The 20,329-nt window shown below is 42.7% G+C and overlaps 1 protein-coding gene across 1 annotated transcript in view; it reads right to left on the reverse strand.

The window, feature by feature from the left end:
• Positions 1-713: 713 nt before the first annotated feature.
• The window catches only part of LOC311230566 (bone morphogenetic protein 7-like), a 37,676-nt gene continuing 18,060 nt past the window's right edge, over positions 714-20,329 (reverse strand). Inside the window, exons 3-7 of the mRNA XM_084316882.1 lie at positions 17,180-17,328; positions 8,461-8,670; positions 4,260-4,333; positions 3,229-3,339; positions 714-1,412 (exon numbers count right to left, since the gene is read on the reverse strand). Coding sequence (XP_084173008.1) covers positions 1,263-1,412; positions 3,229-3,339; positions 4,260-4,333; positions 8,461-8,670; positions 17,180-17,328 — 694 coding nt within the window. The 3' untranslated portion in view covers positions 714-1,262. The remainder of the gene's footprint in view (positions 1,413-3,228; positions 3,340-4,259; positions 4,334-8,460; positions 8,671-17,179; positions 17,329-20,329) is intronic.

A 20,329-nucleotide genomic window follows, 5' to 3' on the forward strand; every position in this document is an offset into this window, starting at 1 on the left:
CTAATGTATTATTCTCCTATCCTGCCCGACAGCCTCGCTCCATCAATCACCTCTGTGCTATTATTGAGCTGTCATTCCTCTCTGGGTTGCTTTTCATCAATGGTCTACTGACAGGCAGCCAGATGTCTCACACCTGACCAAAGAACTAGCCTCCTGGTGATAAAACACCAGCGGATTTCACGGAAGACGGGAAGGTGTTTCTCCCCCTCTCCTCTGGACCTAAGTTGATCCAGCTGTTTGGATCAAAAGGTGTGGTTGTTGCAATAGGAACATGGGTGAATAAACCTTTTTTTATGTGCCATGAAATGCATTCTCACACATGTTGTGGCTCCATGCAGACTGTGTTTTATTCCTGAGGCACTAATTCAAATTTAACGGTGATTGTGTTTTGAATGGTGTGATTTCTGCAAACAGAACAAATGCCCTCTACTGACTCACCAGATTAGGAAGTAAACACATGCTCAGGGCAAAAATGCCCCTGAAAGTTCATAAAATGAACATAAAAAAGTAGAAAATGGAAAACAATGGGATTGGTCTTCTTATTGTATAAACAGAATGATTCTCATATGTCTCTTTATTATGACATTAGAAACAAGGATTCAGTTTTAACTGTCTTATAAATGCTCGAAATTGCCCCCCCCCCCAAATCTGGTCATGTGGGTAAAAAAAGAAAAGGCTCCCCACAGACGAAGGGCTTTTCCTGTGCCCGTCACTGAACAGATCTAGTGTTAAATGTCTGTCTTCTGGCAGCGAGTGGTCGTCTCTCGGCCTGTTAGGTCCTGCCACGCCGATAAGAGTCCATGTAGACGACTCGAAGAAGAAAACACGAGATGACTCGCTCCAACGTCCAACAGATCACCGTGTCCAACGCGTAGAGTGTCCTGACAGCGTAGGTTGGGCTGTGGTGGCCGCACCTCCGTCAACACAGAAGTAGACAGTGTTTCTCATACGTAGAACAAGCAGCGGCCAGGCCACCCCAATGACACACAGGCCATCGAATGATATAATAACCTTTAAACAGCAACTACTGTGTTGCATCTACACAGTCTCTCCACTGCCGATCTTCTGCAGCCTGCCACCACCACAAGGGGTGAGGGGTTGCTGTAGCCAACTAGCCGCCAGCTGTAGCTCATACGACTCTAATTTAAAGCAAGTTCTGAGGCGACAGGCAGTCCATCGCCTCCTGTCCCTGCGCCACCTCCTCCTCCTCCTCTCTCTCTGCCCCGCTGTGTCCTTTGGTAGAAGGGGGAAGTCAGCGGCGGTCAGTGGCAGCCGCAGGATCTGACCACCATGTTGCGGTACTTCTTGAGGATGACGTTGGCGCTGTCGTCGTAGTAGAGCACGGAGATGCCATGGAGCTGGGTGGGGGCGCAGCACGGCCTGGGCACTGTCTCCGGGTTGATGAAGTGCACCTGCGGGGAGAGGAGCACACAACCTCAATGGACTGCATTTATATAACAGCTTTTATCCAAAGTGCTTTACAATTCTGTTCTTCACATTCACCCATTCACTCACACATTCACACACCGACGGCGGAGGCCACCATGCAAGGTGCCGACCTGCTAATTGGGAGCAGTTAGGGGTTAAGTGTCTTGCTCAAGGACACTTCGACGCACTGCCGGGAGGAGTGGGAATCGAACCGGGAACCTTCCGATTACCAGACGACTGCTCTACCTCCTGAGACACTGTCGCCCCCACCTGAGCCACAACCTCAAGAGGGGCAACCGGCTTTAGTGCCTTGTATACACGTTTGTTAACACTTTATAATAACACTCAGTTATAAGACCTTTATAGGGTATTTGTAGATAATGAACTAATCATGAACAAACCATTTATATACATTCTTAAATTATTATTATCATTTATAACTATATTTGTATAACATTTACAAATTAGTTATACATTATTTATAACTCATTATCAACATTGTTTGTACTTGATTTGTTCATCATTAAATAATGTTGTGTAATGTGTAGTAAGTAACACATTTGTAGATGCTTTGAAAAATGGATATGAAAAAACTACTATACCTCCATTTATTTGTTCATGTTCAACAAATGATTTGTAAAACATTAAAATATCTATAAATCATTTGCAGATGTTATTGTGTGCCCTAATCTAAAGTGACATTAACAAATGTCTAATCGTTTATTATTTGTGGACATTTATGAATACACACAAAGCAATTACCAGACTTGTCTTTTCATGTTTAACAAATTATTTGTTAAGACATTCATAAAACATCTATAAATCATTTGCAGATGCTATTGCGTGCCCTAATCTAAAGTGAAGATGCACACATAACATATAGTGTAACCTGAGGGACACTAGGACCCAGGAGTAGTACGCGAGTGAGACTTCCCATTTGTTCTCGTCAGTTTGAATGGAAGCTACATACACGTTATACATTAGCAGAGCCAAGGAATTATTTTGTGCTGCCCCACGCTTTTAAGAGCAGGCTAAACACCTTTTTTGTTGGTGAATCTATTCCATCATTTCCGACCTACAACTTATTGTCCTATATTTTGTGTAGGCGTACTTGATGTGGTGGGCGCTAACGTTACATTTGAATTATGTGTTTGTTCCTAATGTGTGCTCAGTATATTGCGGTATGTGATAATGACATGAGGGTAATACTTATTTGTATTTTCAGGCTGTATCAGCGCCTATACAGCCTGAAAATACAAATAATTATTACCCTCATGTAGCATACATGTCGGCCCACATGCTACATACATATGAGCGCACATTAGCCAGCCAGCAACTGCATTCACAGGAATGAGGAAAGGTCCAACCACATCAAGTACGTCTACACGAAATATTGGACAATAAGTTGTAGGTCAGAAATGATGGAATAGATTTAAAGTCTAAAGTGAGTGAATGTTTAAGATGAATGTTTAAATGAGTGTGCATGTGGATGTAGAATGGATGAGTTCATGTTACAGTGAGTCCACATTGAACAATGTGTGCAACCTGAAGGAAGAGGTTCAACATTCTTCAGGATTAGTAAATATCTGAGATGAGTGCGTGACTTAATCCACTGTGTTTAGGGCTTAGACTAGACGTTCAACACTAGTTATATTGTTAATTTTATTATCGTTCAGTTGATTTACCGTGCTTTAACTTATTAGGAATACTGTGATTACATCCGGTGATGCAGGATTTTCAGGTTAATACTGTTACACTTTCACACTCTGATCTCTGCCACGGTGACTGCTACCCACTCACCAGCGTCTGCACGATAGCGTGATTGGTGGCATTCATGTAGGAGTTGAGAGGGAAAGCACACTCTCCTTCGCAGTAGTAGGCGGCGTATCCCTCTGGTGCTATGATCCAGTCCTGATGAGAGACACAGCAACAACATGCATTACAACCAACAGTTGTGGCAACGCCAAGCCACCACTGGGCTTGGTGATTGAAGGGCGTTATATGTGACGGCACAATGGCTAGACTCTGCCCATATTTGGCCTTCCGCTTCCAGGCGCACCTGCAGCTAGTAGGCCACCAAGACCAGCTAGCCAATCCCGAGGGGATGAGCATGTTGATGAAAGTGAGGAAATAGGGGGTAAGGGACACACGCACACTCTCACATCAGGGGCGAGGAGACAGACCGGAAGAGGAGAAGCCGCCCGGCAGACAGTTAGTTTACGTCAAGTTAAGTCAGTTAGAGGAAGGAGAACAGTAGATTGTTTGTGTTTGATTTCAAATAAAGCAAACTATTCTTTTGGGAACCACAACTGGACTGTGTTGTTTTATTCACCTGGAATTTCCACACAGCTCAGTGAAGTCAAATTAATTGAAATTGAATGACGTTAGGATGTACCAAAATCAGTATTACTATCGGGTGATTCACGGGTTCAAACTGACAGCATGACAGGATAATGATAGATTTACGAGATGACGTAAGAGGCTAATTTGGCTGGTATACGGCAGGGTGGCATCCTGGTCCTGGTTGCGTGGCTGATCCACCCAGTGGTCTGACCCCCCCCCCCCCCACACACACACACACACACATATTTAAAAGAGTAATTTACACATAGGATTTTAAGGAAAGGATGTGAAATTACATCATAGACTTAAAAAAAAAAAAACAGATTCAATCAGGGTGTCTTATTTCAGTGGAGCTAAAAAACCAAGAGCCAGAATTGAAACTGTGATGTTCTGCCATGTTCACACATATGAGAGCTATTAGATGTCTCTACTGATGCCATGTCATTAGTTGCTGCATCACCAAATTAAATGAAAGTTATAGATCGTACCTGCCATCCCAGATCTCTGAAGCTCACATATAGCTCGTGCTTTTTACAGCCCTGTTTGGAGTTGCCATGGTTACCTGGAATGAATGACAAACACATATGAGTCTTAGAGTAAAAGAACAACACAGGCCATAAGGTGAAGGCTGTATCGTTTCATCCCGTTCCCACCTCGGCGGACTACTCAATTTTCACTCTGGGTGAAAGATATATTGGTGTAGATTTAGGAATAAAAAGTTCTCCATTTACGTCCGTTCAGAAATAACGTGTACAAGATTTTACACAGACACGGTGGGATAGATATAGAAACTGTGTTTAACGGTGGCTTAACCTACCAGGCCAGAATCATACCATTGCGGAGACATACAAACATTGTTTAGAGATCGATTTGTGTCATAAATGTCATAATATATATCTCTATGTCGTGTTATGTCATAAATGTCATGATGAATTGAAACATTAGAAACATTTGCACAGTTTTGGCATTGACAAAGATCTGTACATGGCAGTTTTGCAGACACACAGGAACATCTTCTTGTCTCACATTTGAGTTGCCTTAACTGATAACTGTAAGTCACAGTAACCGAACATATTTGAGTTGCCTTAACAGAGAACTGTAAGTCACATGTAGCCCTGCCTATATCCTCAGTTTCCTTTGAAACATTTGCACAGTTTTGGCATTGACAAAGATCTGTACATGGCAGCTTTGCAGACACACAGGAACATCTTCTTGTCTCTCAGAGCTGTCGTTTGGACGACAGAACATATTTGAGTTGCCTTAACTGAGAACTGTAAGTCACAGTAACAGAACATATTTGACAGTTGCCTTAACTGAGAACTGTAAGTCACAGTAACAGAACATATTTGACAGTTGCCTTAACTGAGAACTGTAAGTCACAGTAACAGAACATATTTGACAGTTGCCTTAACTGAGAACTGTAAGTCACAGTAACAGAACATATTTGAGTTGCCTTAACTGAGAACTGTATTAGTATTAGTATTAGCCAACTGAAAACATTTGAGTTAATCAACTTGCAAAAACGTTTTAAATTTCTGGTAACTTATTAGGGTTTACAGTGCATGAAAGGCACTTGTAGAGTCACAACCCCAATAGATCGCAATAAGTGCTGAACACACATTGGTGCCTAGGGCTGGTGACACCTAAGCCTAGCTACACTAATATGAAAAATATATTATTTGATGCTGTTCTGAGAGACAGTTTAGCTGTGTTTTTGTTTACATAACTAGCATTCTAGTTTTCTTCAGATAAGATAAGATATTCCTTTATTGATCCCCTTGGGGAAAATCAGGCACAGCATCAAATAGTGTATCCACATCTTGATTGATTGAAAACTTTATTAACAGATTGCAGAATGGGTACAATATAATACGGCTCAATACACACAATTGTTAAGGGGATGCAGACCAGAGATCAGGGTCTGCATCAGGTCTATCCCACCGTGTCTGTGTACAATCTCACACACGTTCTTTCTGAACGGACGTGAGATGCATATAACATTGTTTAGAAACCTTTTTGCGAACTTTAGAAGGTGTTTTTTGTCCATTTTCATCTGTGACGTTACTCTGTGGATGTCATTTGTTGTCGCCCCCGACGGCTGTATCCTTGCAACAAAGAGAGCTGCTATTGGTCGAGCGCAAGATACGTGACCGAACTCGCACCAATTACGTCAAATAAAACTCTGTGGTGACCACGTATCCGTTCGCGAGGAAAGATCTAGTCCCGACTTTAAAATTATGATTGCGCAAAACGGGCAGGATTGTAAATGGAGAACTTTTTATTCCTAAATCTACACCAATAGATCTTTAGCCCAGAGTGAAAATTGTGTAGTCCGCCGAGGTGGAAACGAGAGCAGTTTTCTAGCCACTTCTCAGCCTTCACCGTACGGCCTACCTAAGCAGAGAGGATTTCACTGAATATAAAACACAGTCTTGTTATCTGTAACGCTTTCACTACCACACTACAGAAGGTTAACCCTTTCACTACCACACTACAGAAGGTTAACCCTTTCACTACCACACTACAGAAGGTTAACCCTTTCACTACCACACTACAGAAGGTTAACCCTTTCACTACCACACTAAAGAACGTTAACATTTCACTACCACACTACAGAAGGTTAACCCTTTCACTACCATACTAAAGAAGGTTAACCCTTTCACTACCACACTACAGAAGGTTAAACCTTTCACTACCACACTAAAGAAGATTAACCTTTCACTACCACACTACAGAAGGTTAACCCTTTCACTACCACACTAAAGAAGATTAACCTTTCACTACCACACTACATAAGGTTAACCCTTTCACTACCACACTAAAGAACGTTAACATTTCACTACCACACTACATAAGGTTAACCCTTTCACTACCACACTAAAGAACGTTAACATTTCACTACCACACTACAGAAGGTTAACCCTTTCACTACCATACTAAAGAAGGTTAACCCTTTCACTACCATACTAAAGAAGGTTAAACCTTTCACTACCACACTAGACGGTTAACCATACTAAAGAAGGTTAAACCTTTCACTACCACACTACAGACGGTTAACCATACTAAAGAAGGTTAAACCTTTCACTACCACACTACAGACGGTTAACCATACTAAAGAAGGTTAAACCTTTCACTACCACACTACAGACGGTTAACCATACTAAAGAAGGTTAAACCTTTCACTACCACACTACAGACGGTTAACCATACTAAAGAAGGTTAAACCTTTCACTACCACACTACAGACGGTTAACCATACTAAAGAAGGTTAAACATTTCACTACCACACTACAGACGGTTAACTGTCTGTAGTGTGGTAGTGAAATGGTTAACCTTCTAGTGTGGTAGTTGTAACGTTCCCCAGGTTGCTGCGCCATCCTGTGGACTAATTCAGGTGGTGCAGCTTTGTTCCCTGATCACCATTTTGTGTCATGTTATTATTATCAATTTGTTGTCTGTGCATTTGATGTCTGTCTAGTCTGTGATGTTACACTCCCTGGTCTAATGTCTCTCCTGTCTGTGTTGGTCTTGTGATCTGGTTTAGTGTTGTTATATTGTGTGTATTTATATTTCAACCTTGTAATGTTCTGTGTCACTCTGTTCTTCCCAGCTGAGTCTAATTACCCAATTACCCTCCTGTGTCAATCAGTGTCTGTATGCCTGTGAGTTCCCTGTCTTCCCTGTCGCGTCATTACTCATGTTACCTTGTTCCTGTCGTGTTGTTCATGTGTTGTGAAGCCGTTCGCTGTTCACCTTTTTTTGTAAGTAAATGATCTGTTCCTGTCAAAGTCTCTATCGCTCCTGTCACGGAGGATAGTTTCTTTATTTTTTTTACCTACTTTTTCTCCTCCTTTTTCTGTGATTTTTTTCTCCCATCCCAATTTTTCCTCTCGTGCCAATTCTCCCTCCCCTGTCCTGATTGTTACTCGCATGTGCCCCCCACTGGCCGGTCGTAGGGAGGATAGAAGCCCATCACATGTCCCCTCCGATACATGTGGAGGCAGCCAGTCACTTCTTTTCACCTGCCAGCGCGGACTCTCATTGGCGAGGTGTAACGTGTGGGAGGCTCACACTGCCCCTGCCATTTCCTGTCTTTGCTGTGCAGGCACCCTGACCGACCTGTAGGAGTCGCTGTTTACAACGACCAGACTACCACCCATCGACTCCCCTCCCGCTGACTCTGCCAATTGAGTCAGTATGACGGCCGTCCGGAGGCAACGCGGATTCGAGACCGGTGTCTCTTGCGTTGGTGACGAGCGCAATGTCCGCTGCGCCACCCAGCCACCTCTGAGGATAGTTTATTTTATAGTGTTTTTGTTTTGTAGGGCAATTAGCTTGTGAGAATGATTGCTCTACCTCTGTATTTTTGAGCTACTCTTTATGTCATTAAAGCAGCATTGCTCACTTTTCAATACTCAACACCTGCCTTCATCTATCCTCTGCTGGTCTGTGCCTGGGTTCCTCTCTATCCACCATTTATCATGCCCCACCATAACAGGTAGTGAAAGGTTAACCTTCTGTGGTAGTGAAAGGTTAACCTTCTGTAGTGTGGTAGTGAAAGGTTAACCTTCTGTAGTGTGGTAGTGAAAGGGTTAAAATGCTGCTTTCATATGAAAAACTTCAAATGTCTGTCTTTTCATACATTGGGTCACATGCCAAAAAAAACTATTGGGAACCTTCCCGTCCTACCTGCTACAGCCTCAACTGCCTTCAGAGCAGCGTCTTGGGCCGTCCTTTGAGTTTTGGAGCGGTTGGAGTTGCGCCCCTTGTGGCCGTGGGCAGAGCGGACGCTGCGGAAGCGCACCTCCGTGGCTTTGAAGAAGGCGACGAGGAAGGGCTGCTTGTCCTGGGGGCCCTTCCCCCCCACCAAGCCTGCCAGCCTGGGGTTTACCCTCTGACCTATAGGGGGCCACAGGAGACAGGTAGGACAAGTTAAGATGCTTTTCAGACATAATCACTCCGAATTTATTTGGCAAATTCAATGAATGTGCATGAATGTCTGGGCCCATTTTGTTCACCTTTCTGTCATATCTGAATGTCTAGTGTTACGTCATTTCAATTGTGTATTAATGTACGTCTGACCAGACCTCTTGGTCACTTTATGGTCAGACGCTTGTGTGTGAACATGACGTGTCTTTCTGTAAACTGATCACTTTTCACTGTGGCCACAGATGAATAAACTATGTTTCTTTTTTTAATAACTCGACTCAGAATGATTTCACAACGGCTCATCCTTTGTCCTTAATAATTTCCACAACAGTTGTCTTTTGAATGACTTCGATAGTGCCTTACATTGGGCCTTTAGAATAGCTTCCAAAAGCATAACTTATGCCCCATAACACTGGTGTACGTGATTTTGTCATCTTTAAACCCCAGTCCTCGATAATAAACAGAAAACTCAGTCACAGTCAAGCAAACCCTACCGAATGAGTTAAACTATATAATCTGAATTTCAAACATTTATTTTTTATTCTAATATGACCAGGGGTGTAAAAAGTACCCAGAAATTATACTTAAGTGAAGGTATGGGTACCATCTCAAAATCATACTCAAGTAAAAGTCAGAGTGGCTAAAAACACACTTGAGTAAAAGTCAAACAGTTTCTACTTTTAAATGTACTTAAGTACTAAAAGTTTTAAGTAAAAACTTTTTTTCTGAGTGTATTCTTCTGATAGCAGGTGTTTAATCAAAGATCCCCGCTTTCTAGTCTTGCACAAGGACCAATCAGCATTGGTATGGGCGGGTTAATTTTCCATTGATGGGGATTTGATTGGCTGTTTTTAAATAAAGTGCGGCCGCATGATTAATAACGTTACCGCTAGTTCGGCCAGAGAAACAAATATTCTAATTAATATGCAATATTCCTAGAGCATTAAATTGATGTTTTGGACCATGGGCGCCCAAACTATTTGACATACAGGGCCAAGGGCTGAAATGTAAGTGGGCCAAGAATGTGACTGGACAGTGATTACTTAAAATAAGACAATAGAGCAGCAATGTGTGCACATCACACCTGCGTTCTTCCAGGTGTAGGATAAATAATAAAGGGAGGTTGCCCTCTCAGGTTTGAGTCGTTGCCTATCGCTGTATTGGGATCTGTAATCAAATGTGTGAATATTCCTTTGCTTCAGTCTTCACATTATTTATAAATGTAACAATCTGGTTAGTAGTGACTGTGACTGGCTGGTCCTTAACTCATTGACCGCCACGCTTAACGGCACGGGCACACTGCTAACGAATGAATTTCACGCGCGGCTCCCTCGTGAGATCGCGCGCCTGGTCAGGCACACTGGACCTACGACTTGAGCGCGCGGAAGCGCACCGAGGAAGGCACATTATTATTATTATTATTATTATTATTATTATTATTATTATTATTATTATTATTATTATTATTATTATTATTATTATTATGCAACATTGTAATAGTTATAGGTATAAACAAACATACAGCCAAACATTCGAGGCGTTTATTTGCAGATACAGACACAGCTGGTTGAACAACATCTATCTGTGGTAAGAATGCAGATATTCAATTGTATTTCTGTGACAATGCGCGTGGCGCACGCCTCCCGCGCCGCCTCAAATAGGCTTGAAGCGAAAAGATAGCTTGCCGCTCGGGAGCCGCTCGCGAGGCGCGCTCCCGCTCGCGGCCAGTGTGCCTACTATCGTCCGTTAACATGGGAGCGGAAGTGAAGAGGCAGCCGCCCGTCCGTCCGTCCGTGTTCATTCGTCAGCAGTGAGCCCGTGCCGTAAGTGCGCCAGAGGGCGCTAGAGCGCCACCACTTTAATCAATGGGAGGAGTGGGAGATTTGCGAGTGCTTAAAATATATCTTAAATTATGGCTATGGGTCTAATACACTTGTCGATTATCAGTGAGTTGCTTGCAGTCAACATGTACAAAACGGATAGTTTTTTCAATCGGTACATTTCCGTTTTATACCGTTTTGAATACGGGTATAGTTTTGGCGATTTCTAGTAATTCCAGAGAAAGACGCGATAATAGCCCTTTAGTGGAATACACAAAACACGTTGTAATTTTTCGGCTGATTATCGACTATCCTTCCTCGTGCACGCATGCAATGTTGTTTAGACCGCCGCGCCACTCTCCCCCCTCCTCCCACCCAACGGAAAACAGCCACACATACACACACAGATACAGCGTCGATCGGGTAGAAATACATATCAGATCAACAATCAAATTTATATATGATGAATAGTTTATTTTCTGTCTTTGTTTACAGATAAATCAAAAACACACATGTGTGGACTTTCAAAAGGAAAATAAAAAAGTGCATCGAAAAAAACCTTTGTCAATCAAGTTGTACGTGTTTTAATTGATTTGTTATCCTGACTTTTGTCTCGGCTTGTTGTCTTATTGTTATGATTTTATATGCTGTGTGATTTTATATGCCTTTTCTTTAGCTTATTTCTGTATGTACACTCGACGTGACTGTAAATGAGGGAAACCTCAGTTGCCTTTTAAGTTTAAATAAAGGTTTGAAATTAAATGAAAACAAGAAGGCATTAGCTTGTCATCGCGTTTTTTTTTTTATATACATTGGATTAAGCACGTTATCTTAACATTTCTCTTAAAATCTTATCGATTTGCATCGATAAACCAAAGAGAATATGTTTTAATTGTCTGGAATCCTTTGTAAGGCCAACAGGAATCCTGTAGAGGGCCAAACTTGCCCCCCAGCCACTACTTTGGGTAACCTTGCTCTAGAGACAGTGACTGTGGTCTCTGGACTGTACAGACTGTATTGAGCCCAATGCCCACTGCCAGTGATAGGGCTGCATAATTATATTGACCAAAACAATCGTGATATTTTGTTTATATTTCCATCGTGATATAAATTGTGATAGACATAGACCATATAGATCTCTATTACAGCCTCTTACAATTTGTGAATTGCAAGTCAATATTGTGTTTCAATTGTATTTATTTATTTATTTATTTATTTATTTATTTATTTATTTATTTATTTATTTATTTATTTATTTATTTATTTATTTATTTATTTATTTATTTATTTATTTATTTATTTATTTATTTATTTATTTATTTATTTATTTATTTATTTATTTATTTATTTATTTATTTATATTTGGGATTATGAATTCCCTCACACAAAGAACCAAGTAAATCCATTCATGATAATGATAATCCAACAATAATCCATTTTCAAACTGTATTTCCTAGAGACTGAAAATATTCACAGGCTACGGCTGTAGAGGTTGCACTTAGAAACAATACAGTGGGTTGGGTTCCTCACATTCACACCCACACTCATGTGGATCCACTGTACCAATACAAGCACATAGAATGTTCACAACATTTCAAAGCAGACATTTATGGTTTTTGTCTGGGGGCTTCAGTAGTGTATCATTGTACTAAGTATTGTATCCTTTGTCTCTGTGACAGTAACTCAGTAGTGTATCTCTGGTCTCTGTGACAGTAACTCAGTAGTGTATCTCTGGTCTCTGTGTCAGTAACTCACTAGTGTATCTCTGGTCTCTGTGTCAGTAACTCACTAGTGTATCTCTGGTCTCTGTGTCAGTAACTCACTAGTGTATCTCTGGTCTCTGTGTCAGTAACTCAGTAGTGTATCTCTGGTCTCTGTGACAGTAACTCAGTAGTGTATCTCTGGTCTCTGTGTCAGTAACTCACTAGTGTATCTCTGGTCTCTGTGTCAGTAACTCACTAGTGTATCTCTGGTCTCTGTGTCAGTAACTCACTAGTGTATCTCTGGTCTCTGTGTCAGTAACTCAGTAGTGTATCTCTGGTCTCTGTGTCAGTAACTCAGTAGTGTATCTCTGGTCTCTGTGTCAGTAACTCACTGGTGTATCTCTGGTCTCTGTGTTAGTAACTCACTAGTGTATCTCTGCTCTCTGTGTCAGTAACTCAGTAGTGTATCTCTGCTCTCTGTGTCAGTAACTCAGTAGTGTATCTCTGGTCTCTGTGTCAGTAACTCACTGGTGTATCTCTGGTCTCTGTGTCAGTAACTCACTAGTGTATCTCTGGTCTCTGTGTCAGTAACTCAGTAGTGTATCTCTGCTCTCTGTGTCAGTAACTCACTAGTGCATCTCTGGTTTCTGTCAGTAACTCACTAGTGTATCTCTGGTCTCTCTGTCAGTAACTCACTAGTGTATCTCTGGTATCTGTGTCAGTAACTCACTAGTGTATCTCTGGTCTCTGTGTCAGTAACTCACTAGTGTATCTCTGGTCTCTGTGTCAGTAACTCACTAGTGTATCTCTGGTTTCTGTCAGTAACTCACTAGTGTATCTCTGGTTTCTGTCAGTAACTCACTAGTGTATCTCTGGTCTCTGTGTCAGTAACTCACTAGTGTATCTCTGGTCTCTGTGTCAGTAACTCACTAGTGTATCTCTGGTCTCTGTGTCAGTAACTCACTAGTGTATCTCTGGTCTCTGTGACAGTAACTCAGTAGTGTATCTCTGGTCTCTGTGACAGTAACTCAGTAGTGTATCTCTGGTCTCTGTGTCAGTAACTCACTAGTGTATCTCTGGTCTCTGTGTCAGTAACTCACTAGTGTATCTCTGGTCTCTGTGTCAGTAACTCACTAGTGTATCTCTGGTCTCTGTGTCAGTAACTCAGTAGTGTATCTCTGGTCTCTGTGTCAGTAACTCAGTAGTGTATCTCTGGTCTCTGTGTCAGTAACTCACTGGTGTATCTCTGGTCTCTGTGTTAGTAACTCACTAGTGTATCTCTGCTCTCTGTGTCAGTAACTCAGTAGTGTATCTCTGCTCTCTGTGTCAGTAACTCAGTAGTGTATCTCTGGTCTCTGTGTCAGTAACTCACTAGTGTATCTCTGGTCTCTGTGTCAGTAACTCACTAGTGTATCTCTGGTCTCTGTGTCAGTAACTCAGTAGTGTATCTCTGGTCTCTGTGTCAGTAACTCACTAGTGTATCTCTGCTCTCTGTGTCAGTAACTCACTAGTGTATCTCTGGTCTCTGTGTCAGTAACTCACTAGTGTATCTCTGGTCTCTGTGTCAGTAACTCACTAGTGTATCTCTGGTCTCTGTGTCAGTAACTCACTAGTGTATCTCTGGTCTCTGTGTCAGTAACTCACTAGTGTATCTCTGGTCTCTGTGTCAGTAACTCACTAGTGTATCTCTGGTCTCTGTGTCAGTAACTCACTAGTGTATCTCTGGTCTCTCTGTGTCAGTAACTCACTAGTGTATCTCTGGTCTCTGTGTCAGTAACTCAGTAGTGTATCTCTGGTTTCTGTCAGTAACTCACTAGTGTATCTCTGGTCTCTGTGTCAGTAACTCACTAGTGTATCTCTGGTTTCTGTGTCAGTAACTCACTAGTGTATCTCTGGTCTCTGTGTCAGTAACTCACTAGTGTATCTCTGGTCTCTGTGTCAGTAACTCACTAGTGTATCTCTGCTCTCTGTGTCAGTAACTCACTAGTGTATCTCTTCTCTCTGTGTCAGTAACTCACTAGTGTATCTCTGGTTTCTGTCAGTAACTCACTAGTGTATCTCTGGTCTCTGTGTCAGTAACTCACTAGTGTATCTCTGGTCTCTGTGTCAGTAACTCACTAGTGTATCTCTGGTCTCTGTGTCAGTAACTCACTAGTGTATCTCTGGTCTCTGTGTCAGTAACTCACTAGTGTATCTCTGGTCTCTGTGTTAGTAACTCACTAGTGTATCTCTGGTCTCTGTGTCAGTAACTCACTAGTGTATCTCTGGTCTCTGTGTCAGTAACTCACTAGTGTATCTCTGGTCTCTGTGTCAGTAACTCACTAGTGTATCTCTGGTCTCTGTGTCAGTAACTCACTAGTGTATCTCTGGTCTCTGTGTCAGTAACTCACTAGTGTATCTCTGGTCTCTGTGTCAGTAACTCACTAGTGTATCTCTGGTCTCTGTGTCAGTAACTCACTAGTGTATCTCTGGTCTCTGTGTCAGTAACTCACTAGTGTATCTCTGGTCTCTGTGTCAGTAACTCAGTAGTGTATCTCTGGTTTCTGTCAGTAACTCACTAGTGTATCTCTGGTCTCTGTGTCAGTAACTCACTAGTGTATCTCTGGTCTCTGTGTCAGTAACTCACTAGTGTATCTCTGCTCTCTGTGTCAGTAACTCACTAGTGTATCTCTGGTCTCTGTGTCAGTAACTCACTAGTGTATCTCTGGTCTCTGTGTCAGTAACTCACTAGCAGGGGAGGAAACTAACTTTTTGGCTTACCAGCCAACTGGCGAGTATCTGATTTTTTTTACCAGCCAAACAGATTTTTTACCAGACAAAAAAAATCGCTAATTGTGATAATTACTTCTTTGTATGTCAAGCCGTGTCAATGTTGTGTATGCATCTGGGTAGGCACACTGTGCCTTTAAGACAGCACGGTGGTCTTACGACAGTGCTGTGAAGTACTGTCAAGTGTTGTGGTAACGTCAGTTGGGTTCAGACCACGTGAGCGGATCGGCGCGGCCGAGAAATCCGCTCTTAGCTCTTTAAAGCTTGGTCCGCTCCGCTAATCACTCATGTTGACCCCGCCCCCAAGTCGCTCTCCGCTCGCTCCCCGCTCACCTTGAATCGAGCGCTCCCCGCTCCCCGCGCCAGATCGCTCGGCAGTTTTTTTTCTTCTTTTTTTGGAGCATGGTGTAAATGAGCTCAAACTACAACAGTCTACACCCCCTGGGCCCCTTAACAATTGTTTGTATTGAGCCGCATTGTAATTGTAGCCATTCTGCAATGTTAAATAACGTTGTTTATCCATTCACTATCTCTATTAAGCGATGATAGGCTAGCCGAGCCACAATGCTATGGTCGCTGCCATTAACGTTAGCATGTAAGCTAACGTCAACAACAATGGCGTCGATATACTTTTTCTAACTAGAGTGAGTGTGGGCGTCTCTACAGTGACAAAGCCTGAACGAACAGCCTATCACAGGTTCACCCTTCTCATTGGTTGAAAATGGCCTTCATGTTTGTACATCGCCATCTGTTGCTTTGGCATTGTACTGCATGTATATATTACATCAGTGTTAAACCACTGTGAGCGGCCTGGAGTGGATTGGAGCGGAGGAGAACTCTCGCTCCGGACGTCGCGCCGACTCATTTTAAAACCCACTCCTCGCTCAAGTCAAAACCGGCCGCTCCGCGCCCCGCGCCGCTCGCGCTCCGATCCGCTCACATGCACTGGTTGGGTTGGTGTGCTGTTGTACACAGTGCACTGGTTGAGCTTAGCTAGCCCCTTTCGTGACTGCGATGTGCAAGCCAGGGGCTTTTGAGCATGAAATAAAATGTCTAACCTTACGTCGTAGTCCGGTGCTTTTTTGGAAACATTATAGTCATAACAGATACACCTAGCTGGCTGCTTTGAGCACACGGGGCTAACGTTAGCTAGCAAGCAGCTATAGCTAAAACGCTAACTAGAAGCTAACCACTGTATACAGTTCCAGTAGACTAACATTACACCTCTGTGATTTAAATGTGTCCTTAGTAACTTATACTCGAGGGTTGTACTAGGGTTGGATGCAGTTCCCCGTTGGTCAGTCTGTCTGTTTTCCATCTTCTGCTGTGTTTAACGTTATCTGTTTGCGAGTGCTCCTGATGGCTAGCCTAGTACCGCGGGACTTTTATTATTATATGTCCGCGGGTGGTCTTGTGCAGTGCTCTCGTGGCACTGTCAACTAAAGCGAACACTCAGAAGACGCGCACCGTTTGCCAGTGCAGTGATTGCAGAATGTTTTATTTTTTTGTATACTCGCCAGCAGGGGAGGAAACTAACTTTTTGGCTTACCAGCCAACTGGCGGGTATCTGATTTTTTTTACCAGCCAAACGTAAAAAATACCAGCATTTGGCCAGTAAAGTGGCCTAATTTCCTCCCCTGCTCACTAGTGTATCTCTGCTCTCTGTGTCAGTAACTCAGTAGTGTATCTCTGGTCTCTGTGTCAGTAACTCACTAGTGTATCTCTGGTCTCTGTGTCAGTAACTCACTAGTGTATCTCTGCTCTCTGTGTCAGTAACTCACTAGTGTATCTCTGGTCTCTGTGTCAGTAACTCAGTAGTGTATCTCTGGTTTCTGTCAGTAACTCACTAGTGTATCTCTGGTCTCTGTGTCAGTAACTCATTAGTGTATCTCTGGTCTCTGTGTCAGTAACTCACTAGTGTATCTCTGGTCTCTGTGTCAGTAACTCACTAGTGTATCTCTGGTCTCTGTGTCAGTAACTCACTAGTGTATCTCTGGTCTCTGTGTCAGTAACTCACTAGTGTATCTCTGGTCTCTGTGTCAGTAACTCACTAGTGTATCTCTGGTCTCTGTGTCAGTAACTCACTAGTGTATCTCTGGTCTCTGTGTCAGTAACTCACTAGTGTATCTCTGGTCTCTGTGTCAGTAACTCACTAGTGTATCTCTGGTCTCTGTGTCAGTAACTCACCATGGTTGTTCTCCAGCAACAGCTGCAGGCCTAGGTTCTGCTGAGGGTTAACCAGCCAGTGGTTACTTGTGGCAGTCAGGTCAAAGGTCAGCCAGCCCATCTCAGCCGGCCAGACCACTCTCTGGTCCAGCAGGAACAGCTCCACTCCTCTGGGGGTGAAGGGTGGGGAAGGGGAGCACATGGTTATGACATTGTTTACTACATAGTCTACATGCAATGCCATGATCAGGGCAACACAATCAGCAGAACACTGTGTGTTTGTGTGCCCGCACGTGCAAGCGCTCGCCTACCGCATCAAATCAGGAGAAATATGCAACACAGGAGGACTAACCTAATTCCCTATAGAGCCTGTATTACTTCATTAAAGAGGTCAATGGTTCAGCAGAGATGTATAATTATTACAGTTGTGTAACATCAGGTCAACCTGTCCAGTCCTCTGTGGCAGAATGCAGCACAGACAGACGGACACAGTAGAAGAATCAGGGTTGGGAAAAGTTATTATTACAGATTACTGACTACCTGGTACCTGCCAAATGAATTGTAATCAGTAACGAAATCGACTGGATTAGGCCAACCTCTTAACACTTTGAGTGCCACAGAGACGCGTTTTGTCGTTAGTTCATGCCGCCAGTTGAATGCCAGCAACGCTATATAGTAGAGCTGCCGCGATTACCGCATTACCGCGGTATCGCTGTTACATCACGGCCACCGCAGAGTAGGCTGAATACCGCGTCACCGCTGTTTTTTATAATAATAATAATAAATTACCCTCCTCTCGTTGGGCTTGCGGTTCTGCAGATATACCCTACTCGTCTATCGAGGTTCCAAGCGACCCTATTGGGTACCAGAAAAGTCACGTGAAACATTGCAGACCACTGATTGGTCAGAAGAGAGACGCGTCACACGTTTTTACGTCCTGAATGTCAGGTCATCACAACACGGCTAATAACGTTAGCTTTAACTCTCCGCCGGAGTGGACTAACATCGCGCCTCAGGAGTACTAAACGAGACATAATGATTTTACTGTCTGCAACGAATGTTATAATAAAAGCCCTTCGTTCTATACACTTGTCTGATTGAAAACTTTATTAACAGACCGCAGAATGGGACAACTCAGCACGCTCTGAGCAAAGAAAGGAACTGAGATATGAATAGAGTATTGCTTGCTATGGTCCGGTAAATACGCTGATGTTATTGAACGTATAACTATATAATGTCAATGCCACAAAACGAATGCCTTTATTATAAAGTAGTAACTTTATAGTAATAATAATAAGAAAGGGTCGGGGGGGTTAGGGGTAACCACCCCTGCCCGCGACACCGAGTGAACTGCGCATCCGTGTTTCACTTTCAATAACTAATGCGTGCTTGCCGAATCCCAAACAATATTCATGCTGCAAAGTCATCCTCTAAATATAGACATTTAGACTAGAGGCAGGCTATATGCTATAAAGAGTAGACTACTACTAAAAAAAAAAAATGCATTCAAACTTTTTTTTTTTTTTTTTGTGTGCGTGTGGTAAAAACCGCGGCGGTAGGAAATATTTTGCAAATTTGTGCGGTAAGGAAATAATCAATACCGCGGCAGCTCTACTATATAGCGTTTGTTTGTCGTATTTTTTTTTATTAGCGATTTGAATTCATATTTCATCAATCGAGCCTCACTCTAGTGTATATACCGCCCCCTATCGTCTCTCCCTGTGTAACTGCACCCCATTAGATTAGACTGATGAAGGGGGGGGGGGGGGCAGTTTCCTCATTTTACTTTTCCGTCAAGCCAACTGAAGGATCCAAGTGATCGCCGAGCCGCAAAACAACAAGAGCGCTATCATTGAAGTGGGTGGTGGCATTCAACCATGTTTTACCATGTTAACAAGTGGCAACCAAAGTGCTAGCATAATCTGATTACTTGTGGATTACTTTGGTTCCAAAATCTATAGAATATGATGTTAATAATCTCAACGTTATGAGCGACCTTCCTCCCCCAGAGAAGAGTGAGCTCTGGCAGGCTCCTCTGTGTATTCTCACAAAAGTGAACTCACGTGCTGCACTATAATCTCACAATCAAGACACCTTTTTTGGTAATCCAACAAGTAATCACTTTTTTCCCTCCTGGACAAATGGATCTTTAATATGATTAATTTATTGCTAGAATTTCCTATGGTAATTATGACCAATTACAGTTACCAACGTTTTGTAATTAGATTATTGTAATCTCTTTACACGTAGGTTAAACTTTCTCTCCCTGGCAAGGACAGCCGATTTACTTTCTTTTATTAGTTTAGTGTATACTCTACTACATCCTGCACAATTGTACAGCCCTGCCCTATATAATATTCTATTGTACTTTTCTTTTAATTTAGTTTATATATTCCATTTTATTCTACCTTAATCGTCTGTTAATGTTGCACCAGATTTCACAGCACCCCCCCCCCCCCCCCCCCCCCCCCCCGGGAGGGAGGAATGTCTCTCGTCTCTCCGCCCGCTCGTCTCCGAATGACAATGGCGTCGGCCCTGACACCATGACCGCAGCCTCGCTGTCACCGATGAAGGAGTCAAGGGACACCGTCCTTGTTTGTCCCTGACCTATGATGTCTTCCCCCAGTAGGTGCAGTGACAGCAGACAGCTGACAGGTAGAGAAGAGGAGGCGACGGAGGAGGAGGTGGTGGGAGAGTGACAAGAGTAGTGGTGGAGATAGATGTGTGTGAGTGTGTGTGAGCGCGCACATGTGTATCTGCATCCATGTGTTTGTATGCGAGTAAGTGTGTGTGTGTGCGTGCGATGTGTAAGATAAGATAAGATATTCCTTTATTGATCCCCTTGGGGTGGGGGGGGGGGGTACTGAAATCAAACTATTCTCCAACCAGAGCATCAGGAGACAATTTTTTATTCAATTTAATTTCATAATTATATTATATTATACCTTTATTTAATTTAGTTTATATGCCATTTTCCAATTTTACCTTTTACTTTATTCTACCGTAATTGTCTTTCAGTTAATGTTGCACCAAATGACCAAATCAAATTCCTTGTATGTGTAAAAAAAAAACACTTGGCAATAAAGACCTTTCTGATTCCGATTCTGATTCTGGGGAGAGGTGTCTTGTCAGCTAATCTTTGACGTTGTTTGGGCAGAGAGAGAGAGAAAG

Source organism: Notolepis coatsorum, assembly GCF_963971535.1.
Source record: "Notolepis coatsorum genome assembly, chromosome: 6".
Lineage (NCBI taxonomy): Eukaryota > Metazoa > Chordata > Actinopteri > Aulopiformes > Paralepididae > Notolepis > Notolepis coatsorum.